The sequence below is a fragment of the Megalops cyprinoides genome, chromosome 20 (assembly GCF_013368585.1).
Source record: "Megalops cyprinoides isolate fMegCyp1 chromosome 20, fMegCyp1.pri, whole genome shotgun sequence".
NCBI lineage: Eukaryota > Metazoa > Chordata > Actinopteri > Elopiformes > Megalopidae > Megalops > Megalops cyprinoides.
The window spans coordinates 7,117,171-7,138,205 of NC_050602.1; the positions used below are offsets into that span (position 1 = coordinate 7,117,171).

Here is a 21,035-nt window from a genome sequence, read left to right on the forward strand (position 1 = left end):
CACTTTATGATAAAAAGACAAATCATACAAAGTTTGGAAATAAAAGCATTAGAGTTAACATTTGCTGATATCCATGTTTGGCTTTTCCTGTTTTTAAATGACATTCCCATGAAGCACTGCTGTTGGACCTTAAACCCTTTCTCTTTTTGTAAAGTGTGTTGAGATAAGATCAAAAGTGTTATACATAAATAATGAATTATTCATACTGTGACTATGATCATGGTTGTGGTGGTGATGATGATGATGATGATAATGATACACAAGAATAGCAGAGACTGCAACAATCAGTCCAGCCCTTTGGATTGCATAGAAAAAAAAACAGTTTATCACAAACATTAATAATAAAACCATATGTTACAAAAACACAGCATGTGCCTTCCCTTGTACAGCGCACACAGCTCAACACAGCCTGTTCATTAACATTTGAGAGGGAAAAAAATTGAAGCCTCTCCTACAGTGCATTAATCTTTTTTTGTTTGTCCTGTGTGTTTGCTTTTCCTCAGCACATCTGCACATCTGATATGTCTATTGGGGATATGGGAATTTTACTTTTTATGTAGAATGCTACTAGAAAAACTGCTGTACCCCCCCCCCCCCCCTTCACTGGCTCATTCCAAGTTTGCATGGTAGAACCAATGCTCACATGTGTCCCTTTGAAAAGGCTTGTGTGCCAGTTTATTATGTACTTTCTTGTGAAAAGGGTAAACCTGAGTGCAGTATAGGAAATGCAGTGGGGCACAGCAAAAAGCAGCCGTTTTTGGCTGATAGTGACAGTCTGAGTCCCCCCTGATCCGCGTGGGATCCCACGCAGCTCAGGCGGTTTCCACCGTGGACTGCGGGGTGGGGTTGTCCATCATGGGCGCCTGCTCAGGGGGCTTGGCGCTCTCCATATCCCTGGTGCACGGGCTCCCCAGCAGCTCCACGCTGTTGCAGTTGAGGGGGGAGCTGACCTCCGACGAGCGGTCGCCCGCCTTCTCCGGGTTGGTCTGCAGGGCGGCGGCGGCGAGCGGCAGGTTCATCATGTAGAACATGCTGCCCATTCGCCGGGACACCTGCAATGCAGCAGCATCGGTATTACACAAACTGCAGTTAGAAAACCATCCGGACAATGCCCAGAGACACTCAGGGTGGTTGGAGGAATAAATATGATTGAAGGAGAGCTTTTGGCTGGATGTACCAATTATTGTGTATACCAACTGATTGTGTGAAGTCTATTGACAAGGTAAGTGCTAACATTTACTTCTGGGATTTGTCTTAAAATACAAGCAGACTTTCCCTAGCAAGTTTCAAATTAAATGCAAGAAACTATTAAATACTCACCTTGAATGATTATTGCTAGGTAAACTCATAATTTGTACTTTCATGAAAAGGTGACCCATATTCAGTGAATGGTTCTTACTGCCCTTGTATTTACTGAGTACTGGATGCTGGCATTGCCCTTTAGGAGGTATACATACAGTGTATGCTCATTAGAATTATTAGAGTATTTCAGCTGTAGGGGGATATGCTGGAGCTTGCTGTTGTGGCTATCTTATCTATTGTAACATGTCTCCCTGCGCTGCTCTTTGTGCTGCTGGCCTTCTCTCGTACCTGGGATCGGACCTTGAGCGCTGGGCCCAGCTTCATGCTGAGCGTGTCCAGGAGGTGCTCCTCTGTGAGAAGGGGCAGAGTCTCCCCGTCGATCATGTGATCCTTGAACGTCTGCGAAGAACAACCGTCGTGACAGTGAGGCTCTCTCCCTCTGCCACATCACCTGCTTCAGGGCGAACGACGCCAGAGAGGCCGGCGCGGCCGGAGGGGGCGGCATGTACCTGAGCGTACTCGGAGCAGCTGGGGATGTTGTTGACGAAGTTGTAGACGTCCTCCACTGTCCACTTCCGAATGTCCTCAACAGACGACATGTCTTCGCCATTGAGAAAAACACTGTTGGGCCCTGATGGAAAATAATGTACAAAATCAAAAAAATCTGTCGGCCAGTCTTGCTCTGTCTGCATGTAAATATGTGTAAGCATATTTATATACACACACATACACACATATATACACGTGTGTGTGTTTGTATCTTGAAATGGATATATATCTTGAAAATGCAGTCATGAAAATCATTTAGAGTTATCAGTGGGCAGCTGGTTGGACCTGGTGTGCCTTTGGCATACAGAATGCCGAAAGTGAAAAAGAACTAAAGAAAGCGCTGAAGACAGCGCTAATGCAAATGGGAGCTCATGCTGCCGCTGGTTTTCATATCCAACTCACCAGGAGGCAGGAGTCCGCTGCCTGGAACCGGGAACATGTAAGGCATGTTGGAGAGCTGGGCAGAAGAGGAGGGGTAGAGAAACTTGTCGTGGAAAGTTGAGCAGGGGTTGGGCATGTCTTTGTCCCCGGCGCCCGCAGAGAGGCTCGTGCCATCAGCACATCCATCCTGGCTGATGATGCCATTCTTGCGCAGTCCCGACTCGCAGTCCTTGTAGGGCTTGCTGCTGCCGGACGGCAGGTCGGCGTCCATTTTCGTCAGGTCTGGTTTACTCGCGGTCTCGCTGCCTGACTCGCCTTTCCCTTCCACCTCCTTTTCCTCTCCCGAAGCCCCCGGGCTCTGCTCCACGCTCTTGTCTTCCGATTGGCCCTTGGAACCGGGGGCGTTGCTGTCTGCGCTCTTGTGATTGGTCACCCTCCTGCTGGCCCGCCGTCCCCTCTCCCTCTGCAGCGTGCTGATTGGTGGGTAGGGGCTGGCAGACATGAGGAGGCTGTTGGCCTGCAGGTCCTCCAGCGTGGTGCGGTGGACGAAGACATCGCTGGGGAGGTGCCCTTCGGGGAGCCGCTGGCGCCCTCTGAAAACCATGCCGTTTGGGGGGATCCCCTGGAACATCACGGGGGACTCAATACCCATAAGCCCCTTCTGATGGGCACTCTCCAGCTCCTTCTGGTGCAGTATTGCGTTCATCTCCATTCTGGACATGGAAAACACAAGCATTCAGTTGCTGCGGGGTCTATCCTGAAATACTGTGGATATGCTGGAAAAAATCTAAAACATTTTTTTATGTCAAACTGGAAAAAAATCCCCCAACTATTTATAAATAGTGTGAAACTGAGGCAAGCTGTTCTCGAACTCTCCGAGAAAATATGTATGTGATAGGTGGTATCAGTATCAGTATAGAAACGGATGGAGTGTAGTCAGAGCCAGCAGTATGGTATTTAATATCAAAGGAACAATACTTGAGCAAGACATTACCCTGGTAAACTCCAGCAGCTTTGTGGGTTGATCCCTGTGTGTTAGCGCACCTGTGTTTTGTGTGTAACACCTCTCACATGATAACTGAAGTATAAACAGGGGCTAATACCTGGCTATGCTCTGCTTGTGAAGCATCTCCTGTCTCCGGGCAACCGTCTCCATGGGTTCTGAGGGCAGGAAACCATATCCTGGAAACAGACGAGTGACATACGCACACACAGATGGAGACAGGATCACAATCATTATAGCTGCTTAATATTAATTTATTCATATTTGATTAATGCAGTGAATGGGAAATGTTGGACTAGTAGCTTGTATGAGAAAAATTATGAGAAAAACTGTCTGAGAAAATGTAGGTATTACACAGTGGAGCTGTAGTTAGGTGCTAGTGATCAAGACTTTGCTAGGTGTGAGTGTTACTATGCCCTTGAACAAAGCGCTTCATGGGACTTTCTTCAGAATTGGCTTCGGTTTTAGAAACAGATACCATGCAGAGATAAGCCTTATGTAATTGACCAGGGATAAGACTGTCTGCTAATTAAAACATGACGTAAATAGGAATGTCTGTTCCACATTAAAGTGTGCATCACAGTGACATTATCTTTCAGCAGTAAGTGCATATCCACACACATAATCTCTACGGCCATTCTTGTTTAATTACTGATAATTATAATAACCACTCACTACTGGGGAGGGATTTATTGAGATCACTACACTGGGGAATGATTAGATGGCCAGACTGGGGATTTGACCAGGCCACAAAGGAACACCAAGGGAGCTATAATGACTACCATGAGTGACAACTTAAATTGATTGTCTCATACAAAAGAGGGCATCTCCAACAGCACACTGTCCCTACTTTTCACTCCTATTAGTCCAGGGGGAAGGCTGCCCCATACTGGATCAGTAACAATATAGGACCCTGGCTTTCCCCAGGGGTCTCCCATCCCAGTACTTAACCCATTTTGCTTTTGCCATTTGAGAAGAGAAATCTACAGAGAGGTATGGTTCTGGGTATGGATTTGCCTGTACCTCCCGCTTCTGAAAGTGTGAAACTCAGCAAACTGAGAAATAGCTGGCTTAGCCCACCCAGTGCATTGGGGTACTGGCTCACCTCCCCCAGGGAATCCTCTGGTGGGCATTACATTGGAGTGGGGGGGCAGGGGCGGGCCAAGGTGGGGCCCCATGTGGATCTGCCGGGCATCAGTGGGCACCATCTCAGAGGGGGCCACCAGCTCCCTGGGGATGAAAATTGTTGGGACACATCAGCCATTTTTCATTTCAAGGGGAATCAGATTGGTGGTTTGTCCAACCAAAGACTGTTTTGATATTCAAATACTCATGGTCTCTTTACATAGGGTTTATGCTAAGCTCCCCGGCAGTTGAAAATACTTTGCAAACTGAAATACAAGAGACTGACCCTAGGTGCTCTTTAAATGTGTTGGACTTTATAATGCAGTTCATGACCAAAAATCAATAGATTCAATTGTCAGTACGGAATATAACTATAAGCACAGACTAGCATAAAAGAGGTCTAATTTGTCCTCCTTGCAGGTCTTTACCTGACTTAACATGGTTTATTCAGAAACTGTGCTACAGTGACAAACAGGAAGTACTGAGTCTGGATAGGAAGCGGGATGGTTGCGCATTTGCTAATGTTCCACTTGTGATTGAAATGTTTGCAAATGCTCAACCACCGACTTCCTGCCCCACCTTTGAAAATCCAGCACAGGCAGACCCGGGCCTGCTATTCGACAATGGAGCAGGAGACGTGCTCAAACGGCGCTCTGCTGAGCCGCTGCAGGGCCGCTTCAGAAGCAGCCCTGGAAACACAAAGCCACAGACGGTACAGACCACAGGGCCGCCCACGCGGGGCACAACCACTGCAGGACCGCTATTGGACCGTAGACGAGCGCAAGACTCCCACGCACCGTGGGAGCTGTTACTTTTCACCTCAGCACCCTCACCAAAGTGAAGAAGCACGCCTGACGCCCCCATCCCCCTCTCCCCCCATTGCTTCACGCAGCATGTTGTGTGTCGAGAGAATGTGTGAGACAAGGCTCTTTTCGCCAGCCCCTTCTTCCGGCTCGCACCGGAGAGCAGTCCTCCACTTCACTGCCGTTTTCTGGATAAACCAGACCAAAACCGTAGAGGGACCAGTTCTGGAGGGCTTTGGCGAACAGCTCCAGAGTGTAGGTTGGGCAGGACTGTGAAATGTGACACCGGGCAGGAAGTGCTCCTTCTACAAGAGCTGGATGCTCAGAATCCTGCAGACACATCACTGTTAGCAACAAGTGACACATCTGCCTGTGTGGGCGCAGGAGGAAGAGTTGTTTGTTTGTGTGGAAAAAAAATGAATATAGGAAAGTGAGCAGGAGAAGGAGGTTGAGTGAAAGAGAAATTGTATGCTTTTTGGCTGTTTGTGGACATGAACGTGTAAACCAGCAGCTGGAAGCTTAGAGATGCTGAGAATTCTTTGGAAGGATCAGTGAACACAGAGCTCTGCTTACACGAAAGGAACGCGCCACGTATCGCTTGATCTGCACCCACGTTTGAACACGGCTAGACTTTCCACGCTGATAGCAAACAGCACTGATTCACCACCTCTGGAATCAATTAAAGGAACAGTACAAAACAGAGTGTAATGAGGAAGCACCCAGAGAGAGAGGGGCAGATGGAGAGAGATAGGAAGAGAAGAGGAGAGAAGGAGGGAAGGAGAAAGGGGTTGAGAGAGGCAGTGATAGAAAGAGGGAAAGAGAGGAGAGAAGGAAAGAGCAACAGACTGTAAGAGAGGGAATTAGAGATAGTCGGAAAGAGGGATAGAGAGAGAAGCATAAGAGAGTAAAAGAGAGATGAGGAGAGTATAAAAGAGAAGAACAGAGGAGATGCCTCCCAGTCATGCTCGTCGCTACAGCGGCGGGGGTAAAGGGAGGGGCGATGGGGAGCTCACCGGTCCATGAAGCGAGGCTCAAACTGGGCCGGGACGCCCTGCAGGCGCTGCTGACCCTGGGCCAGGAGCTGGGGGGCCATGGCCATCTGATTCCTCATCAGCAGCTCCTGCCTCTGCCGCAGCTCTGCCCGATAAGCACAGACACCATGCTTACAGAAGGGCTGGGAGGCAGAGCTGTATGCATCCTCCCACTCACACAGCTAACACACACACAGCTAATACATCCTCACACTCACACAGCTAACAGAGCTAACACAGCTAACAGACACACAGCTAACACAGCTAACACACACACAGCTAATACATCCTCACACTCACACATGCTAACTCAGCTAACACACACACAGCTAATACAGCCTCACACTTATACAGCTAACACAGCTAACAGACACACAGCTAATACATCCTCACACTCATACAGCTTCACACACACAGCTAATACACCTTCACACTCATACAGTTTCACACATCCTCACACCCACACAGCTGACACAGGTAACACAGCTAACATACACAGGTAACACATCCTAACACACACACAGTTAATACATCCTCTCACTCGCACAGCCTCACACCCACACAGCCTGACACTCACACATTCTCACAGCATCACAGTCCAGCAGCACAATTTTGTTTCCTCTCAGCCGTCCTCTCTTTTGTTTCTTTAATTTTAGTCAGGGAGAGGGCTTACCCCCCGCAGACATCCCGTTGACCAGGCGGTACCAGTGCTTCTCATCGAGAGGTCCCTGCTCCCCCAAAGCAGTCATCTTCCTCAGGTGCTCCCGGGGGGTCATGACACAACCGCGGCTCTACACCTGGCGTGTAGTTTCTGTGTGGAGAAAGCCACACACACACACAAACACACACATGCGCGCACACACACGCAAGCATGCACACATTTGTTACTAGCTGATTTCAAGGGCATCTTCAGCTGCGTTCTATAATAAATCAACACTTTACCTCATATCTTCATGTACCTGACCAGAGCAACTGAATAACAACAGAATTTGGAAAATATTGTAATTTTATTGACATATTGACTGTAATAGGTTGTTACATTAGTTAGCAAATCTAAAGTGTTTCATATTTACTTGGTTTAAAATAGTTGAAGTTCAAGTTGAACACAAAGCCTCTGGCACTTACTTACTGCACCACTAGGTGGAGCCCCGATAACATTTGTCAGTGTTTCCACAATGGGCTACCAGCATATTGCACATCTCTACCTGTACACACCAACTCAACAGCAGTACCAGACACTATGGAGGATATCCAGTCTGCTCTACTTCCTATATGTATTAACTCATTACCCCCAGGAGACTATAATGTAATGACAATGACAATAGTGCAGGATGAAAAGAGTGCGTAACCGACATAACAGGAAATCCAGCATCTGATTTCACAGTGTGCCCGTACAAAAAATGCAATATCTTAAAGTCTTAAATCTAAAATTTGAGGAACATTTTACGAATAATCTCAAAATATGCTGCACATAATAAAGAACCGTATATATCAATTATTGTGTAATTATCATAACATGTATGCAAAAGTTCAGATTTTTATAAATATGTATACATATGTAACATATATTATTTTTTAAAAAATCGTATTTGGATTGCAAATATTTTGTCATAGAAGCAGACAACAAACAATGTTTCGTGAACTGGAAACTAGCAAACACAGTAATTGTGTTATAATATTTACTCTCACTCCTCGTAATATCCAGACATTTGCAAGACTGCTTTACCTTCAGAAACGTGAATGACACTTCATCGAATTCGAACCCGGGCTATGTGATTTTTACTTGCGGCATCCATGAAAAGCGATGACAGACCGTGAAAATCTAACAGGGCACGCACCCCTTTCTCCTCTCGACTCCTGCTGTCAGAGCCGATGCAAGAATGTGGCAGCAGTACCTGCATTCTTCAAGGTGGGTAACGAGATCAGCTGCGTCTGTCAGTGTTTAATCTGCTGCTTAAACCCTGTGGGTAACAAGGGCAACCACAGGTGCCAGGCCGTGGCAAACGCACGCTCAGTCCGAGCCAGAGAGAGACTTAACGCCGTGCTCTTTGAACACTCATAGTGAAACTTCGCTGGTGTGAAGGCCCGAGAGAGAGCCAGACTCGGCGAGGAAGAAAAAATGTCAGTCGTGCTGTACCTGCAGGGTCCTTGAAGATGTCTTCTCCTCGGCTCTTCACACTTTTTTCAAGGTAGTCGGTCTGTCTGTGTGTTTGTTGGTCTGTCTGCTTTCCCATGCCACAGGGGCAGGGGCGGGAAGGGGTAGAGAGAGGGGGGGGGTGAGACATAAAACGGGGAGAGAGAGACAGAGAGAGAGAGAGAGAGAGAGAGACAGGTTAAGAGGAGCTCCTGTCAGCGCGGCTTGTCTCGCGTTCAGCTCTGGCTCTGAGGAGGAGCTGAAGAGACGCGCATTGCCCCACAGGAACAGGAGGTCCCGTCTGCGGAAAGTCCCTGCTCTGATGCGCTGCAGCGCAGTGGAAAATCGCGATCGGCGCACGCACGCCAGAGAGCTGCAGCACAGCCTCCCTGCAGAGCCGGAGCAAGCAAATGACTCGCAGTGCATCCCCAGGGTCGAGAGTTCTAACGTGCAACACTGCCGATTGCGTACCGATAACGTGCCGATTGATATCTTTGGTTTTGTAGGCCGTTTAGTTTCAGATTAGTACAAGAATGATGTGTTGAATGGCATTGTGCTTGCATGAATGTAATGTAGTCTGTGTGTGTGTGTATGTGTGGGGGGGGGGGGGGGGGGGGGGGGGCACGTGTCCCCTCTGTGGAACAGGAGGTCTGTCTGGGACATGGCGGAGCATGTGACACAAAGATGTGATCACTTCCTGTACCTCCCATCCCCTCAGCCTTGATGCTGAGACCACAACAAAAAAATCTGATTTAGCAAATCAAAATCACGAGCCTGAGAGATTTTCATTTTTATTTCCTTTTGAACTTTTTGCTGTCTGTGAGAGCACACACATACCTCCTCTGAGAGAGGCCATTTTCTATTGGATTATGCCAATGCATTATGGGATTAAGTGCACTGTACAATATTCAGTAGTCTTATAGGATGTCCCCACAAGGGATGACCTTCAAAATAGTATTAAGCTGTGCAGGGGCTAACTGTTTTAATACGATTAAAACTAAACAGTACACCACCCCAGAACACCTTAAGGTAAAGGGGTCCCAGGTGAACCCAAAGCCCACAATCTCTCAGGGGACACTTTTGTGGTCACACTCAAGATGACAATGTAATCCATGGTGTCATGCTTTATGAAAGATGTAGGGTACATTTAGTGATGAGATCCTTGTGGACTTAAATTGGTGTAATGTGGAGTGGTACAAAGGCTGGACAGTCAAGACCCGTTTCCCAGAGCGGGCATGTTCTTGCTGGTCTTTGCTCTCACTTCATTGGCCCAATCATTTATCCGTCTTCTCATTTTAGCATGTTTGCAAATGGTAAAACATTGATTAAGACTATGCTGGGGTCCCATTCTCAAGAAATATTTTACTTTTTGTGGGGGTGCATATGTGTGTCTTGTTGGGTGGGGGGTGTGGTCATATGACAATGTTCCTGACCATGCAAAGTATTATCCCCCAAATTAGTTCATCCCCCAAACTCCCCCCTACCCCCGCCCCCACCCTCGGCTCGTGTATTACTCGTTGTCCCATGGTTCACTAAGAAACCCATCTAATCCCAGTCCTCTAATCCGCAGTTAGTCCAGGAGTCTGCCAGCAACATCTGCTGACCCCCATGCTCAAACTTGCTGCCTGCCACCTGCCCCCCCCAGCCCAAACCCACATCCAGGCCCCCTCTTCCCCCAAGATCCTATTAGCTAAGTCCTGGCTATGCAGCACTTTAAAGGGATGTGTTGGAGTTAATCCGGGCGTTTAGAGTTTTACCCTCAGCAAACCTTGCCGGTAAGCATCCTGGACAATGCGCCATGAGTGCTAATGCTATTAGCCTCCATTAGCACCCCAAGATGTCCCAGAAACACCTCGGGACAAATCTGGGACGCAATCGGGTTATTAAAGCGCCTCACACATGTGCCCCCTTCCTCCAGCATGAACCACCCCCCACCCCCCGAACGCCACCCCACAGTCATTAATGCAGCCATGAGTGCACCTGTGCTGGTCTGCAGAGCAGGTGGATGTCGACAGGGCCAGCAAGAGTCCTACTTTCTAAGCAATGTGTGTCTGTGTGTACCCTTTTCTTGCGCATGTGCACACGCGTGTGTCTGCTTGTGCGTCATATCTGTGTCTGTGTATGTATGTGCGTGCGCATTTACAAGAGCTCACACTGAACCAGCTCTCTGTACCCATCTGTCTCCTAGTCAGGCTCGGTGCCTGGAGAAAATACAGAGGGGTGCACTTGGGGTGGGCACAAAAATGTAATAAATATTATGTAGACATCGGGATATAAGGAGACAACTGAGGGTGCACTGAGGTCTGTCTGGGGCGCCCCTAAGCACCGCCATAGAGCCGGCCCTGCTTCTAGTGTGATGTTGTATGAAAGGCGTCAACAGTTTTAGAGCCGGGGATCGCGGGAACGAAGCTTGCGCAGCAGCGTCGTGTTCACCCCACCAGCCTGCCACCCCCAACCCCGCCATCTTCCCAAGCCCCCTAGGCCAGCCCCGCCGGCCCACCGGACACGCAGGCTGTTCCAAAAACACCTGCCGTTAAACGCGAGCTAGCCGACGGCGAGGAAGCTAATGAGAGAGCCGGGATTCGGCAGGTGAAGCTCTTCACACCTGCCTATTAATCAGGCAGGAGGAGCAGGGCTTGTGCAAACATGACCGGGGAGGAACAGGTCGGCCTGGGTTGCAGTGGCCCCCTGAGCAGAGGTTGCACGCATTCGGTGGGGGTGGCGGCGTGTGTGACTCATGCCAAAGTGGAAATGGATGGGGGTTTATTTGGCCCTCAGGCGACAGGCGCTGTTTTTCATTTCTGCCTGCCGTGCGATCTGGATCCACACATCACACATCGCTGAACCACAACAAGGGTTGGTTTTTATGCGAGAGGGAGCCGCGCCATGCTAAACGATCCGACAGTAATACTGCCCTTAAAAAAAAAAAAATGAAGAAGAAGAAGCAGTTCTGTTCGGGGAAGCATGTAATGATGCCCTCCCCCTCCCTGCCCCCCAGAGCTGGTCTGTGCCCGTCTGATAGAGAGAGAGGGGGGTGACGAAAAAGCAACAGGGTATGTAGCGGTTAAGGAAACAAAGGTGCTGCATACGGAGACCGCAAGTTCAAACCCTGGGTGAGGCAGTGCCGCTTTACTCTTGGGCAAGACGCTTTACACAAATCACTGTGAAAATGCTGCATGTTTATCTTCGCTTGTTAAGCAGACACCCATATCCAGACCAGCTTACAAAATGTGCATTCTGTAGGGTTAGGCATGTAGCCTGATAAGTACTGAATCATTACTGCCGTTTTTGTAACGTAACACCAGTGTGGGAATCATTGAAAAAACAACTGCCATCATAAGGTGTACACCCACACGTGACTAGTACCCTTTTCAGCCACCAAGCTTGTAACGGTGATAGCAGTACACAGCTGAACAATGCATAAAAGTTGTGCAAATGGATAAGGCACAAAAACGAAAGCTATGATGCAGCCTGTAAAAGGATGTCTGTAGAGCACATAATCAGTGAAGGCGTAGCTAAGACCAGCGCTTGGGCCTGACGGATTTGCTGCTCCATAATCTCATTAAAGGAATGAATTAAAGCAAAATTGCTGACAACTTAAATCAAGCCCCGAAGAGGACATATTAGATCAGCAACACCGACTTCTCCACCCCTAACATGCACACAAATATCACCAGCCCTTTTAGAAAATAAAAATACATATTTACAGTTTACATTTCATCATTCAGCAGAGATCTTCTAGAGTGACCTACAGGCTAAGGGTATGAAGGACATATATGCAGATGGCCCAGAAAGTGGCGTTCCACATTTAAAAGACAAAAAAAATTTCCAAAGGAAAGTGATCACAACAAGTGATCAATTAAGACAAAATATGTAAGTACAGAGACCCCCATGTAACCAATAAATGTGCTTACTCTATGGGGGAACATCACAGTTCATCCAGACCAGGAGAGCAATATTGCCTGCATAGCCCTCATACATAAATACCAAAATCATTTCATATTTGTATGACACAAGACTTCCTAGCAGCACAAAAGGTAATGACGTAGTTATCGTAATAAATAAAGGTAATGCTGAAATCAACATTCAATATGGAACTGAGCAGATACGGCTCTGTGGCAACATAGAGAACTGTGGCTATTCAAAGCTCCTGCAGCTTATCAAGCCGTTCTGAGTGCCCCAGGCAGCGAGGGACCGATGCGTGCCGTGACTCAAACAACAAACCGTCCTAAGGCTCTCACTGGGGCGAAGGTGACCCACACGCACCCACACACACACACGCGCGCACACACACAGAGTCTCAGGTACGTCGTCACAGAAAGAGCTGCAAGATACATCACGCATGGCATTTCCCCAACAGAGAGAGGAAGAGAGGCATAGATAATAAGGAGATAAGAAAGAAGCTATATAGATACACATATAGAGACAAAGTGAGAGAACGACTGAAATACACATGAGGGAGGAAGATGTATGTACGCATATAGCTATGTATCTGTATATGTGATACAGAGAGAGAGAGAATGAGTGTGAAAGACAAAGAGAGAGGTGTTTGAGATAAGAGCTGCAGAGAGCGGGAGTGAGAACGAGAGCGAGCGAGAGATACGGGTGAGAAGGGGGGGAGCAGGGGAGCTAAGCCACATCACAGAGCGCACAGGAAGCAGGAGAGCCTCGAGACCCGACAGCCCTCTGACTGACTCACCTGCAGCCTCCTGCAGACAGCACCGCCGCAGGAACAGAGCGGCCGGAGGGAGAAAAGACGCAGGGGCAACTTCGAGCTCCGAGAGCAGCGCGGCCACCACGCCGTCACTCCGGGTTACCCCCCTTTTTCACACCGAGAGGACTTTCGCTCCGCTGAGAAAACTCCGAGGAGTACCGGTTTGACGACTCCAGGGGGGGAAGAGGAGGAAAAAAAAACCACGCCCGCTGTCCCAGTGCCAGCCCGATGCCTTAACTAAAAAAGATCTTTAAATACAGATTCATGTTATCTTCATTAGCTGGCTTTATCTCCTCCACTAAACCCTCCCTTTCCTGACATCACGATGATCTCTCCTCCAACCGCACTCCGGGCGCAGCACTGAAATGTAATTACAAGAGTACTGCCTAATCGTGGGAGCTAAACCTCTTTCAACGTTTACCTCAGTAATCCCTTGTTAGCACTTAAGGCCGTTGGTAAGACGCCTAAATACTCTGCTTCTTTTTCCAACCGTGGGGGGAAAAGAGCAGGGCCCCTTGACCCTGACATCACCTGTTGCAGAAAGATGGCAGTTGCTTCCGCTAATCTATGTTCATCTTATCTGCGTTTTGTTTCTTCCAGCAGGCTCTGTTGGTAAGAAACAAACAGACCCAGGATTCTGGTTCAGGTTCAGGCCTCTGGGCGGAGGCTGGCCGTTTGGCTAAAAATCCTCCTCAATGTGTTGCCAGGATCATCTCCTCAGACTTCTTAATCTGACAGTTTGTGATTACAAACCGCTTACTGTATGCCCCGCAGTACCTAGAATTATATATTTTTAATGCTGTGGGGATAAAGAGCATTAGTCTATAGTTAGGTGTACAGCCGTTGGGTGGTGCCGAGCAGACCTCCCCATTCGTCTTTTCCAGCCAGAGGAAACCAAGACAGGGGGCCTCCTGTAGGGCTGAGCTGGCTGTCTGTCAGCATGCTGCTGTCTCACCCAAAGCAGAAAAACAGGCACGTATGTGCGTACACACACACACACATAGATACACATAGGCCCTCATATATGCGCACACATGCACACACACAAATATACACACGTACACACGCAACTCATGCATGCATGCGTTTACACACAAATACTGTATACACATTTACAAACATACAAAAATAGACACACATACATGCAGTCATATATAAACACAAGACTCGCAAAGTCTTCTACATGCACACCTGAACACATCCATACTCCAGAGCAAATACCACTTACACGCAGAATTGGGAGCATACATGCATGTACGAGTGCACATATATACATACACACACACACATATAAAGCACTTACATGTACACACACACATGCATGCAGACACACATCTGCATGTTTGCACACAGCCATATACACAATATAGTATCAATTATGAATCGATATTATAGATGTATTATCAGTGTTCGGGCCTTGAGATGGAAAAAAGCTACATTTAGGTATCAGTGACGTGCGGTGAGGTCAGTGGCTGGAGAGGCACTGGATAGTATCAGATGAACCCGATAGAGGTAGCTTAAATTCACCATTCAATTGGCAGGTTGCACAATGACTATTGGTTAGGCGACCGTATGTTTCATATTTCATATCAGCATTCTTTAACACACGCATACAGGTAAGTTACATATTCGATTCACGTTTTATTTTATTTACCAGTGCAGTTCCACTATTCATACTCATTCAACACAAATAAAAATATATATTGCATGGTCTTGTAAATGAAGTCCATTTGCCTATCCTTCTGGACAAGGATGTCAGTGACTTTGTTGTAGAAGTCCTCTTTATTTTCTTTTAGTTTTAAAAGTCGCTCCGTCTGACCAATAAAGCGTCACCAATTACGTGGGCTCAAGACCAGGGACTTAACGTAGAGGGAGAGCGAGCGTCACCAATTACGTGGGCTCAAGACACGCCCCCCCCCTCAGTGCGGCAGATGTGATAGCTACCTCCCCCAGTGCTTTTTCATTGCAGTTTTATGATGAGACCAGCCAGCCTAAATATCTTTATACACATACATGAAATAAGTTACCTAGACTATGGAAGGCGAGGACATGTAATGAAGGGGTCTACAAACATTACATTGGTGACATACAGAGAAATAGTAACAGGCACGCGCTTATTGCCCACGCTCCACCCAGTTTCTGAGGGTGTGCGCAATTAGGGGGGAGGCTCTTGTCTCTCCCTGTATTTGCAGCTGAGCTCTGCAAATTTGGCGATTTTGGCTAGAAAAAAAATGATTGGAATCATACAGAAATGACATTTATAACACAGATGGAAAAACAATGGAAAAATCTTAATGTCTACTTTTACTTACTTTTTACTATTAGTAACAGCTATTTTCATTGGAGTACTACAGGTGAGACTCTGCCTCCCCTGACCGCACGTCCCTGTTAGGTACAGCAGCATAATTTGGTTTGCTTCTGTACCTCCACTGTAAGTCTGTGATATTCAGTGATGAATAGATGAATGGGGTTCTCATTGAGCCAAAGGCCTGTGCAATCACCTGGTGAAAATGTGCTGATGGATTAGGGTCGGGGTCGGGTCAAAAGTAACATGCAGCACCGCATATAATGCAAAGAGCAATTGTAGCACCAGATATGATGCAATAAGCAATTGCAGCACCAGATACAATGATGGAAGCAGTCAAGACGGGGGTTGGGGGTGGGGGAGGGTATGAGGATTATGTTCACATATGGTGGAGCCTATTGTAATGGTTACTTATGATCATGATCTTTTTTATTGTGACGATTTTTCTAAAATACCTAAAAATACCTCCTCAAAAATGCCATTTTCATGAATGTTAATCAAATCAAGTCGGAGAAAAGTGTGTTATGTCCTGGCCGTTTTAAAAAATTCACATGGTAGGCCCGGCTTTGACCAAAATGAATTCTCCCAGATTTGTTGTTGTGTGAATTTATAGTTTAGTATCGTACAGCAGTATTACAACTAATCCCACAACATGGAGAGAAATAAACAATCAGACTGACGGAAAAAAAAGTATCACTTTGTTTCAGCCAAATGCGCACAAACATCCAGACAGCTCGCAAACAAAAGCAGTCGGGAGTGGGCAGCACGAAAAAGAGAGGAAATCACTTGCGCCGTGCTTAACAATTAAGCATACAGGGCATTAAGACATTTAAACCGCTAATTTAAGAATCTCAGCGAGTAAGCTTTTTAAACAGGATTTATGCTCGCCTTGTTTGGGCCGTGTATTAGAGAGTCACGGTGAGGCAAAGGGGATGAGAGCTGATTTAACCTTTAAAACAGCTCCAAGTGTTCTTTATTCTACCCTGGGGGGCTGACCTAAAGCTGTCATTGCTGACAGTCACCTAATTCCCAGACTCCAGTGTATTACTGCTCAAAAACTGTCGCGACAACGGAGCTAAGCGCTTTTCCCAGGAATTGTTTTCAGATTTAAATGTTGACATTTTCCAGGAAATTTGAAAATTTGAAAATATTTTTTGGGGGGTGGGTGGTGAGAGGGAAAGAACAGCCGTATGTACTGTTTGAAGGTCTGCCACCCTCTCTTTGTTCAGACCGCTTTTCCAGCTTTTAAAGAAATCTCTGGATCTTGATAAACATTTAACATTCATGATTTTTTTTTTTTTTCAAAAGGGTTGACAGTCAATGTAAGGAACAGTGGGTCCACAATAAGAAGGCCAACAATGGCCTGCCAGGCAAAACCTCAGAAAGGGAAAAAAATGAATGAAAAAAATGACAGGCTCACAAGAGACTGAGAATGAATATGCCAACTGAATGATCAAATGAATATAATGAATATAGATGACTTCATGGCAATGAAAATGTTTTGAAAACTCCTGTCATGGTTCTGGCATATATCAAAATGTAGAGAGTCTGGAACATTGTAATACATGGGAAATGGTGCAAACCTTCCAGCACCAAATCCAAATCCAGTATTTTTGTCAACAGTCTGGCACAATAATGTAACTAAGCTCACAGCCATATGGAGAGTACCAGTGAAACAAAGACTCCAAAGAAAGAGCATCTTTTGCAATCCAAAAGTGGAAATATATTGCCCATCATGCTCCAAGAAGCTTTGATACACCACAGCAATGCTCATTAGATAGATAATGTACAAGATAAAGACAGCACATTAGCAGATAAAAATGGCTTATTCAAAGTGCCTATTCAAAGAGGACAGAGAGGAAAATCACCTGGTTTGAAAAGCCGTCACCCTGCAGAAAAAGCACCCTGCAGGTCTCACGACCTTCCTGATTCGGAGCGCAAAACAAGGCTCATTGATTTTTTTAGCCAGTATTTTAATCTCTTTTTGTTTCGCATGGATGTATGGGAAACACATGAGTGCATTGGTGAGAATGCAGTCATGACCAATCTGACCTGACCTCTCTGGTTCTATGATATACAGTATATGTTGAGCATTCCTGTGTCATACCTTTCTAAAAGCTGGGGTGGGGTTAGAGGTTGGTTATTAATTGGGTTATGGACCTCCAAAAAAAACAGGCTGCTGCTGCATGGGGTGTTGGTGGGTCAGCAGGCAGGGGGCGCTCATACCCCAGGATCCCATAGAGACCAAATACTCTGGCAGAGTGATAGGGACACGGTGCTATGGGAGCCAACACTTCACAGATGATAAACTGAGGCCCTGGCTCACTGCGGTCACTGAAGATCCAGCTTCACTGATTGTATGGAGTGGCCAAGTTAACACAGGTGACCTGGCGAAGATCCAGGTTTCCAGTCTGGCTCCTGTCCGGAATCAGACAGCTTGGGAGACAGGTCAGGCCCTCTCCATCAGAAAACTCACCTCATCGCAGTTTTCAGCCAGTATCTCCTCGCCTGATCGGTTCATTTAAAGCAAAATGCAGTGTGTCCCCGATACGTAGTGAGTTGGATGAGCTGAGCTGCCACTCCACCTGACAAGCTTGATGAGTCACTTTGAGGTGTAGCACTGCATACACACAAGACATTGTACTTGGTTTTTTACATGAATGCTCTCCCACAGGAGCAACAAACTACCTTTTCAAGGTTCAGTAAACAGTTTATCACAAGACACTTTGTACTGTCAAGTCTGTCAGCAAGTACAGTTGTATGATCGACATGTACGTGGCAAGAGCAGCTGTAACTGACAAAGCGAGGGTTAGAAGACTCAAAAGTCTGTCTAAAAAGGACAAAGAATACTTTAAGATAAAATCCTTAAGGAATGGAAAGAACACAAGAACACAAGCTGAACTGACAATGAAGCTAGCAGAGGGCTCAGGTGTCACTGTCCATCCGCCACCGGTATGACAGTCAGGCTTCAAATCAGGGCTTAGAGGAAGTGCTGAAGTAAGAAAGCCCCTCTTAAGGAAGGGGAAGACTAAACGGCTAACATATGCACAAAGCTTCCTTATGCATCAGAGCATACAGGTGCAAAATGCGTACATCTGTTGCACGGCAGTGCATATTATTTAAATATTATACATTCACACAACTTGATAATTACTACAGCAATTCCGATTAGCACTAGACTGAAGTGCCACAGCAGAGCCCCAATCCTGCAACCCCGATTACAAGCTCAGCTTCCTCATTCCTCCTCCCTATCACTGACATACAAAACTGAATGTCAGTGCAAGGTGCTCCCTGTTCATTTGAACACTCATTCAGCTGAAGATTTCAATGTGCATTTCAATGTGAACCTGATATCATGTGAAAAAACATGTGCTGATGAAACTTTACTTCCCACGTAAAAGCAGCCACATTTCATACATGCATTTCATCCATTACTTTGATGGAATGGCAGATAATGTTTTCTTCACTGAAAAACCCTATTCTCAACCCCAATGATGTGCAAGATATAATCTGCTATTATTATTATTATTAGTTGTAGTAGTAAATGTAGTAGCAACAGCAGTAACAGTAGCAGTAACAGCTAGAAAATAATTAATACACCTATGATCTGCATGGGCATTTTTTCATTGTCTGTAAATGAATGAGATAGGGTGTATTGTTTTTTTCAATAAAAAATGCACCCTCTCCTCTGAATGATCGAATGCCCCATGTGAGACCTTTGGGCCAATCAGATACCGGAGCACTCTGAGCATGAAGAGAAAAGCTGCAGCACTGTGACAGGATCACCAGCGTGGTGGAGCCACTCACCACACTGCACTGATGCGTCTGGACTCACCCTGCACCCAGAAAAGCTAGACCCTTCTTAGAGCAACTTGATTGGTGGCGCACACAAAAGTTTGACCTTTCAGCCCCAGGGCATTAGCTAAACCCTAAGCCTCTGGGCCGCAGTGGAAGACTCACGACATAGGCCCCTTGCAACAGGGTCAAACAGGAATGTTGAGTCAGTACTCCACCTCCTTATTTTCCTATATTTACTGATGACTATCCTCTCATAACAATAACTATCGTACCTGAGCGTGACAGCATACATCTCTGTGTGTTGAACCTAACCCTGGCTAATAAACTGTGAGTCTCATGGAGGCCCATGGAGGATGTATCTAGAGAATGGAAATGGGAAAATTCCAGGTGCAGCCGTTGAACCCTTGCACAAGGGACTTGACGTGATGGTGCTTCAGGAAATACGTCTACTTGTGTAAATATTTAATATGTAAAAATGGTCATTCTGTAAGCAGCCATGGTTAATGGTGCTTGTAAAGAAAACAGATGATAAAAGCAAGCAGCTTCCCCAAGAAGCTTCACCTGAAAGTGGTAGCGGTGCTGCAGAACAGTTAGACAGCTGAGCACATTGGCTCCACCTATTGGACAGATGACTCACCTCAGTGGATGCAGGCTGTGTGGAAAAACTCCTGAATACTTTACTGTACTGGGGCTGCCTGCTAACAGGAGGGATAACTCTGGTATTGGTTTTTTTTATATTTCTTTTGCCTGGGTTTCTCTCAGGTAGGTCACAGTACAGGCTGCTAATACTGTAGACCACAAGTGCTGCTCAAGAAAAAAAGAGGTCAGCTTACCTGGCCCAACTTGCACGCACACACACACATACACCCACACAGCTTGCTCAGTCAGGACACACAGCTATACGGCATGGGTCATCACAGAAAATTTGATAATCTGGCCAGTCTTCTTATTAAAGCGGTGGCCTTCAAATGTGTATATTCTGGCATACATATTCAGCTTCAGACTTTTCTCTCAGCAGTACCAAATACGCCTTCATTTCCTCAAAGAAAAAGACCTTCAGAGCTCCTAAAATATCTGAAAGCAGGACATACCTGCTTGTTACTTCACCTGCTTGGTAGACATTCTCCTCTTCTTTCCTGCAGGGAGGCCTTGTAATTTCCAGACCAGGATGTTCCTTCGCTTTGTGACCTCAGAGTGTCAGATTTATCCTCCAATAAGAAAACAGGAGGTGTGGCCTTGGTGCCACTCCATGGCCTCCCACTGTAAAAGCTTACACGTCTTCCCCTGTGTGGCTGTTGTCTGTTGCTCACTGACCACTATAACAACAAACCCTCTGAAAGCTACTACCTATAGGCACACAGAAGAATACGACCCAACCAGGGATAAGACCATTTTTGGCTGCAGCATTTCTCAGTAAGCTGAAATCTCCAACCCTGTTTTAAAACAAATATACTGGAGACTGCAGTGTCCTAGCGCATCTGGACCTGAAAGGGGACTCCAGGGTAGGCAAGCTAATACTGGGCTCCCATCAGCAACAGCATGACCCACTAAAACTAGGTTTTCTGCACAGAAATGCCTGCTGTTATCACACTACACATTATCATGTAGACAGCAATAATGACGACAGACTGAATAGTAGGAAGACATAGAGATATGGATTTACATTGGTAAATGTGCATCGCACACATTGAACCGATTACAGCTCAGTGGTACACAAACCATTAAATGTGCAACTCACAAACGTGTCAGGGGAAAAATGTGTGTGCATGAATCAGCATGCCCTCATAGCTGTCTGTCCATACATCAATGCTCTGGGACAGACTGCAGTCCTGTGGCTGGGTTTACCAGCAGCAGTGCGGCTAGCCTGCAGGAACAAATTCTTCCCAGAAT

At 46.5% G+C, this 21,035-nt stretch overlaps 1 protein-coding gene across 2 annotated transcripts; it reads right to left on the bottom strand.

The window, feature by feature from the left end:
- Window positions 1-590: 590 nt before the first annotated feature.
- samd7 (sterile alpha motif domain containing 7) lies at window positions 591-13,180 on the bottom strand. 2 transcript variants are annotated; one of them, XM_036554661.1, is made up of 10 exons: window positions 13,028-13,180; window positions 8,332-8,416; window positions 6,868-7,005; window positions 6,177-6,300; window positions 4,341-4,465; window positions 3,336-3,414; window positions 2,254-2,945; window positions 1,812-1,933; window positions 1,591-1,701; window positions 591-1,052 (listed from the first exon to the last, which is right to left on the bottom strand). In XM_036554661.1, the coding sequence occupies exons 3-10, from the start codon at window positions 6,968-6,970 to the stop codon at window positions 813-815; spliced, it is 1,596 nt and encodes a 531-aa protein (XP_036410554.1). In that variant the 5' UTR covers window positions 6,971-7,005; window positions 8,332-8,416; window positions 13,028-13,180; the 3' UTR covers window positions 591-812. The 2 variants fall into 2 exon arrangements, with proteins under 2 accessions (XP_036410554.1, XP_036410555.1); XM_036554662.1 differs by having other exon boundaries at window positions 8,332-8,419.
- Window positions 13,181-21,035: the final 7,855 nt, after the last annotated feature.

Coding starts and splice junctions, on each gene's coding strand:
- samd7 (XM_036554661.1), bottom strand. CDS start 6,970: ATGACCCCCCGGGAGCACCTGAGGAAGATGACTGCTTTGGGGGAGCAG. Junction 4,466..6,176: donor GAGCCTCGCTTCATGGACCG/GTGAGCTCCCCA, acceptor TTTCATCCCCAG/GGAGCTGGTGGCCCCCTCTG. Junction 1,053..1,590: donor CGCTCAAGGTCCGATCCCAG/GTACGAGAGAAG, acceptor GCTGCATTGCAG/GTGTCCCGGCGAATGGGCAG.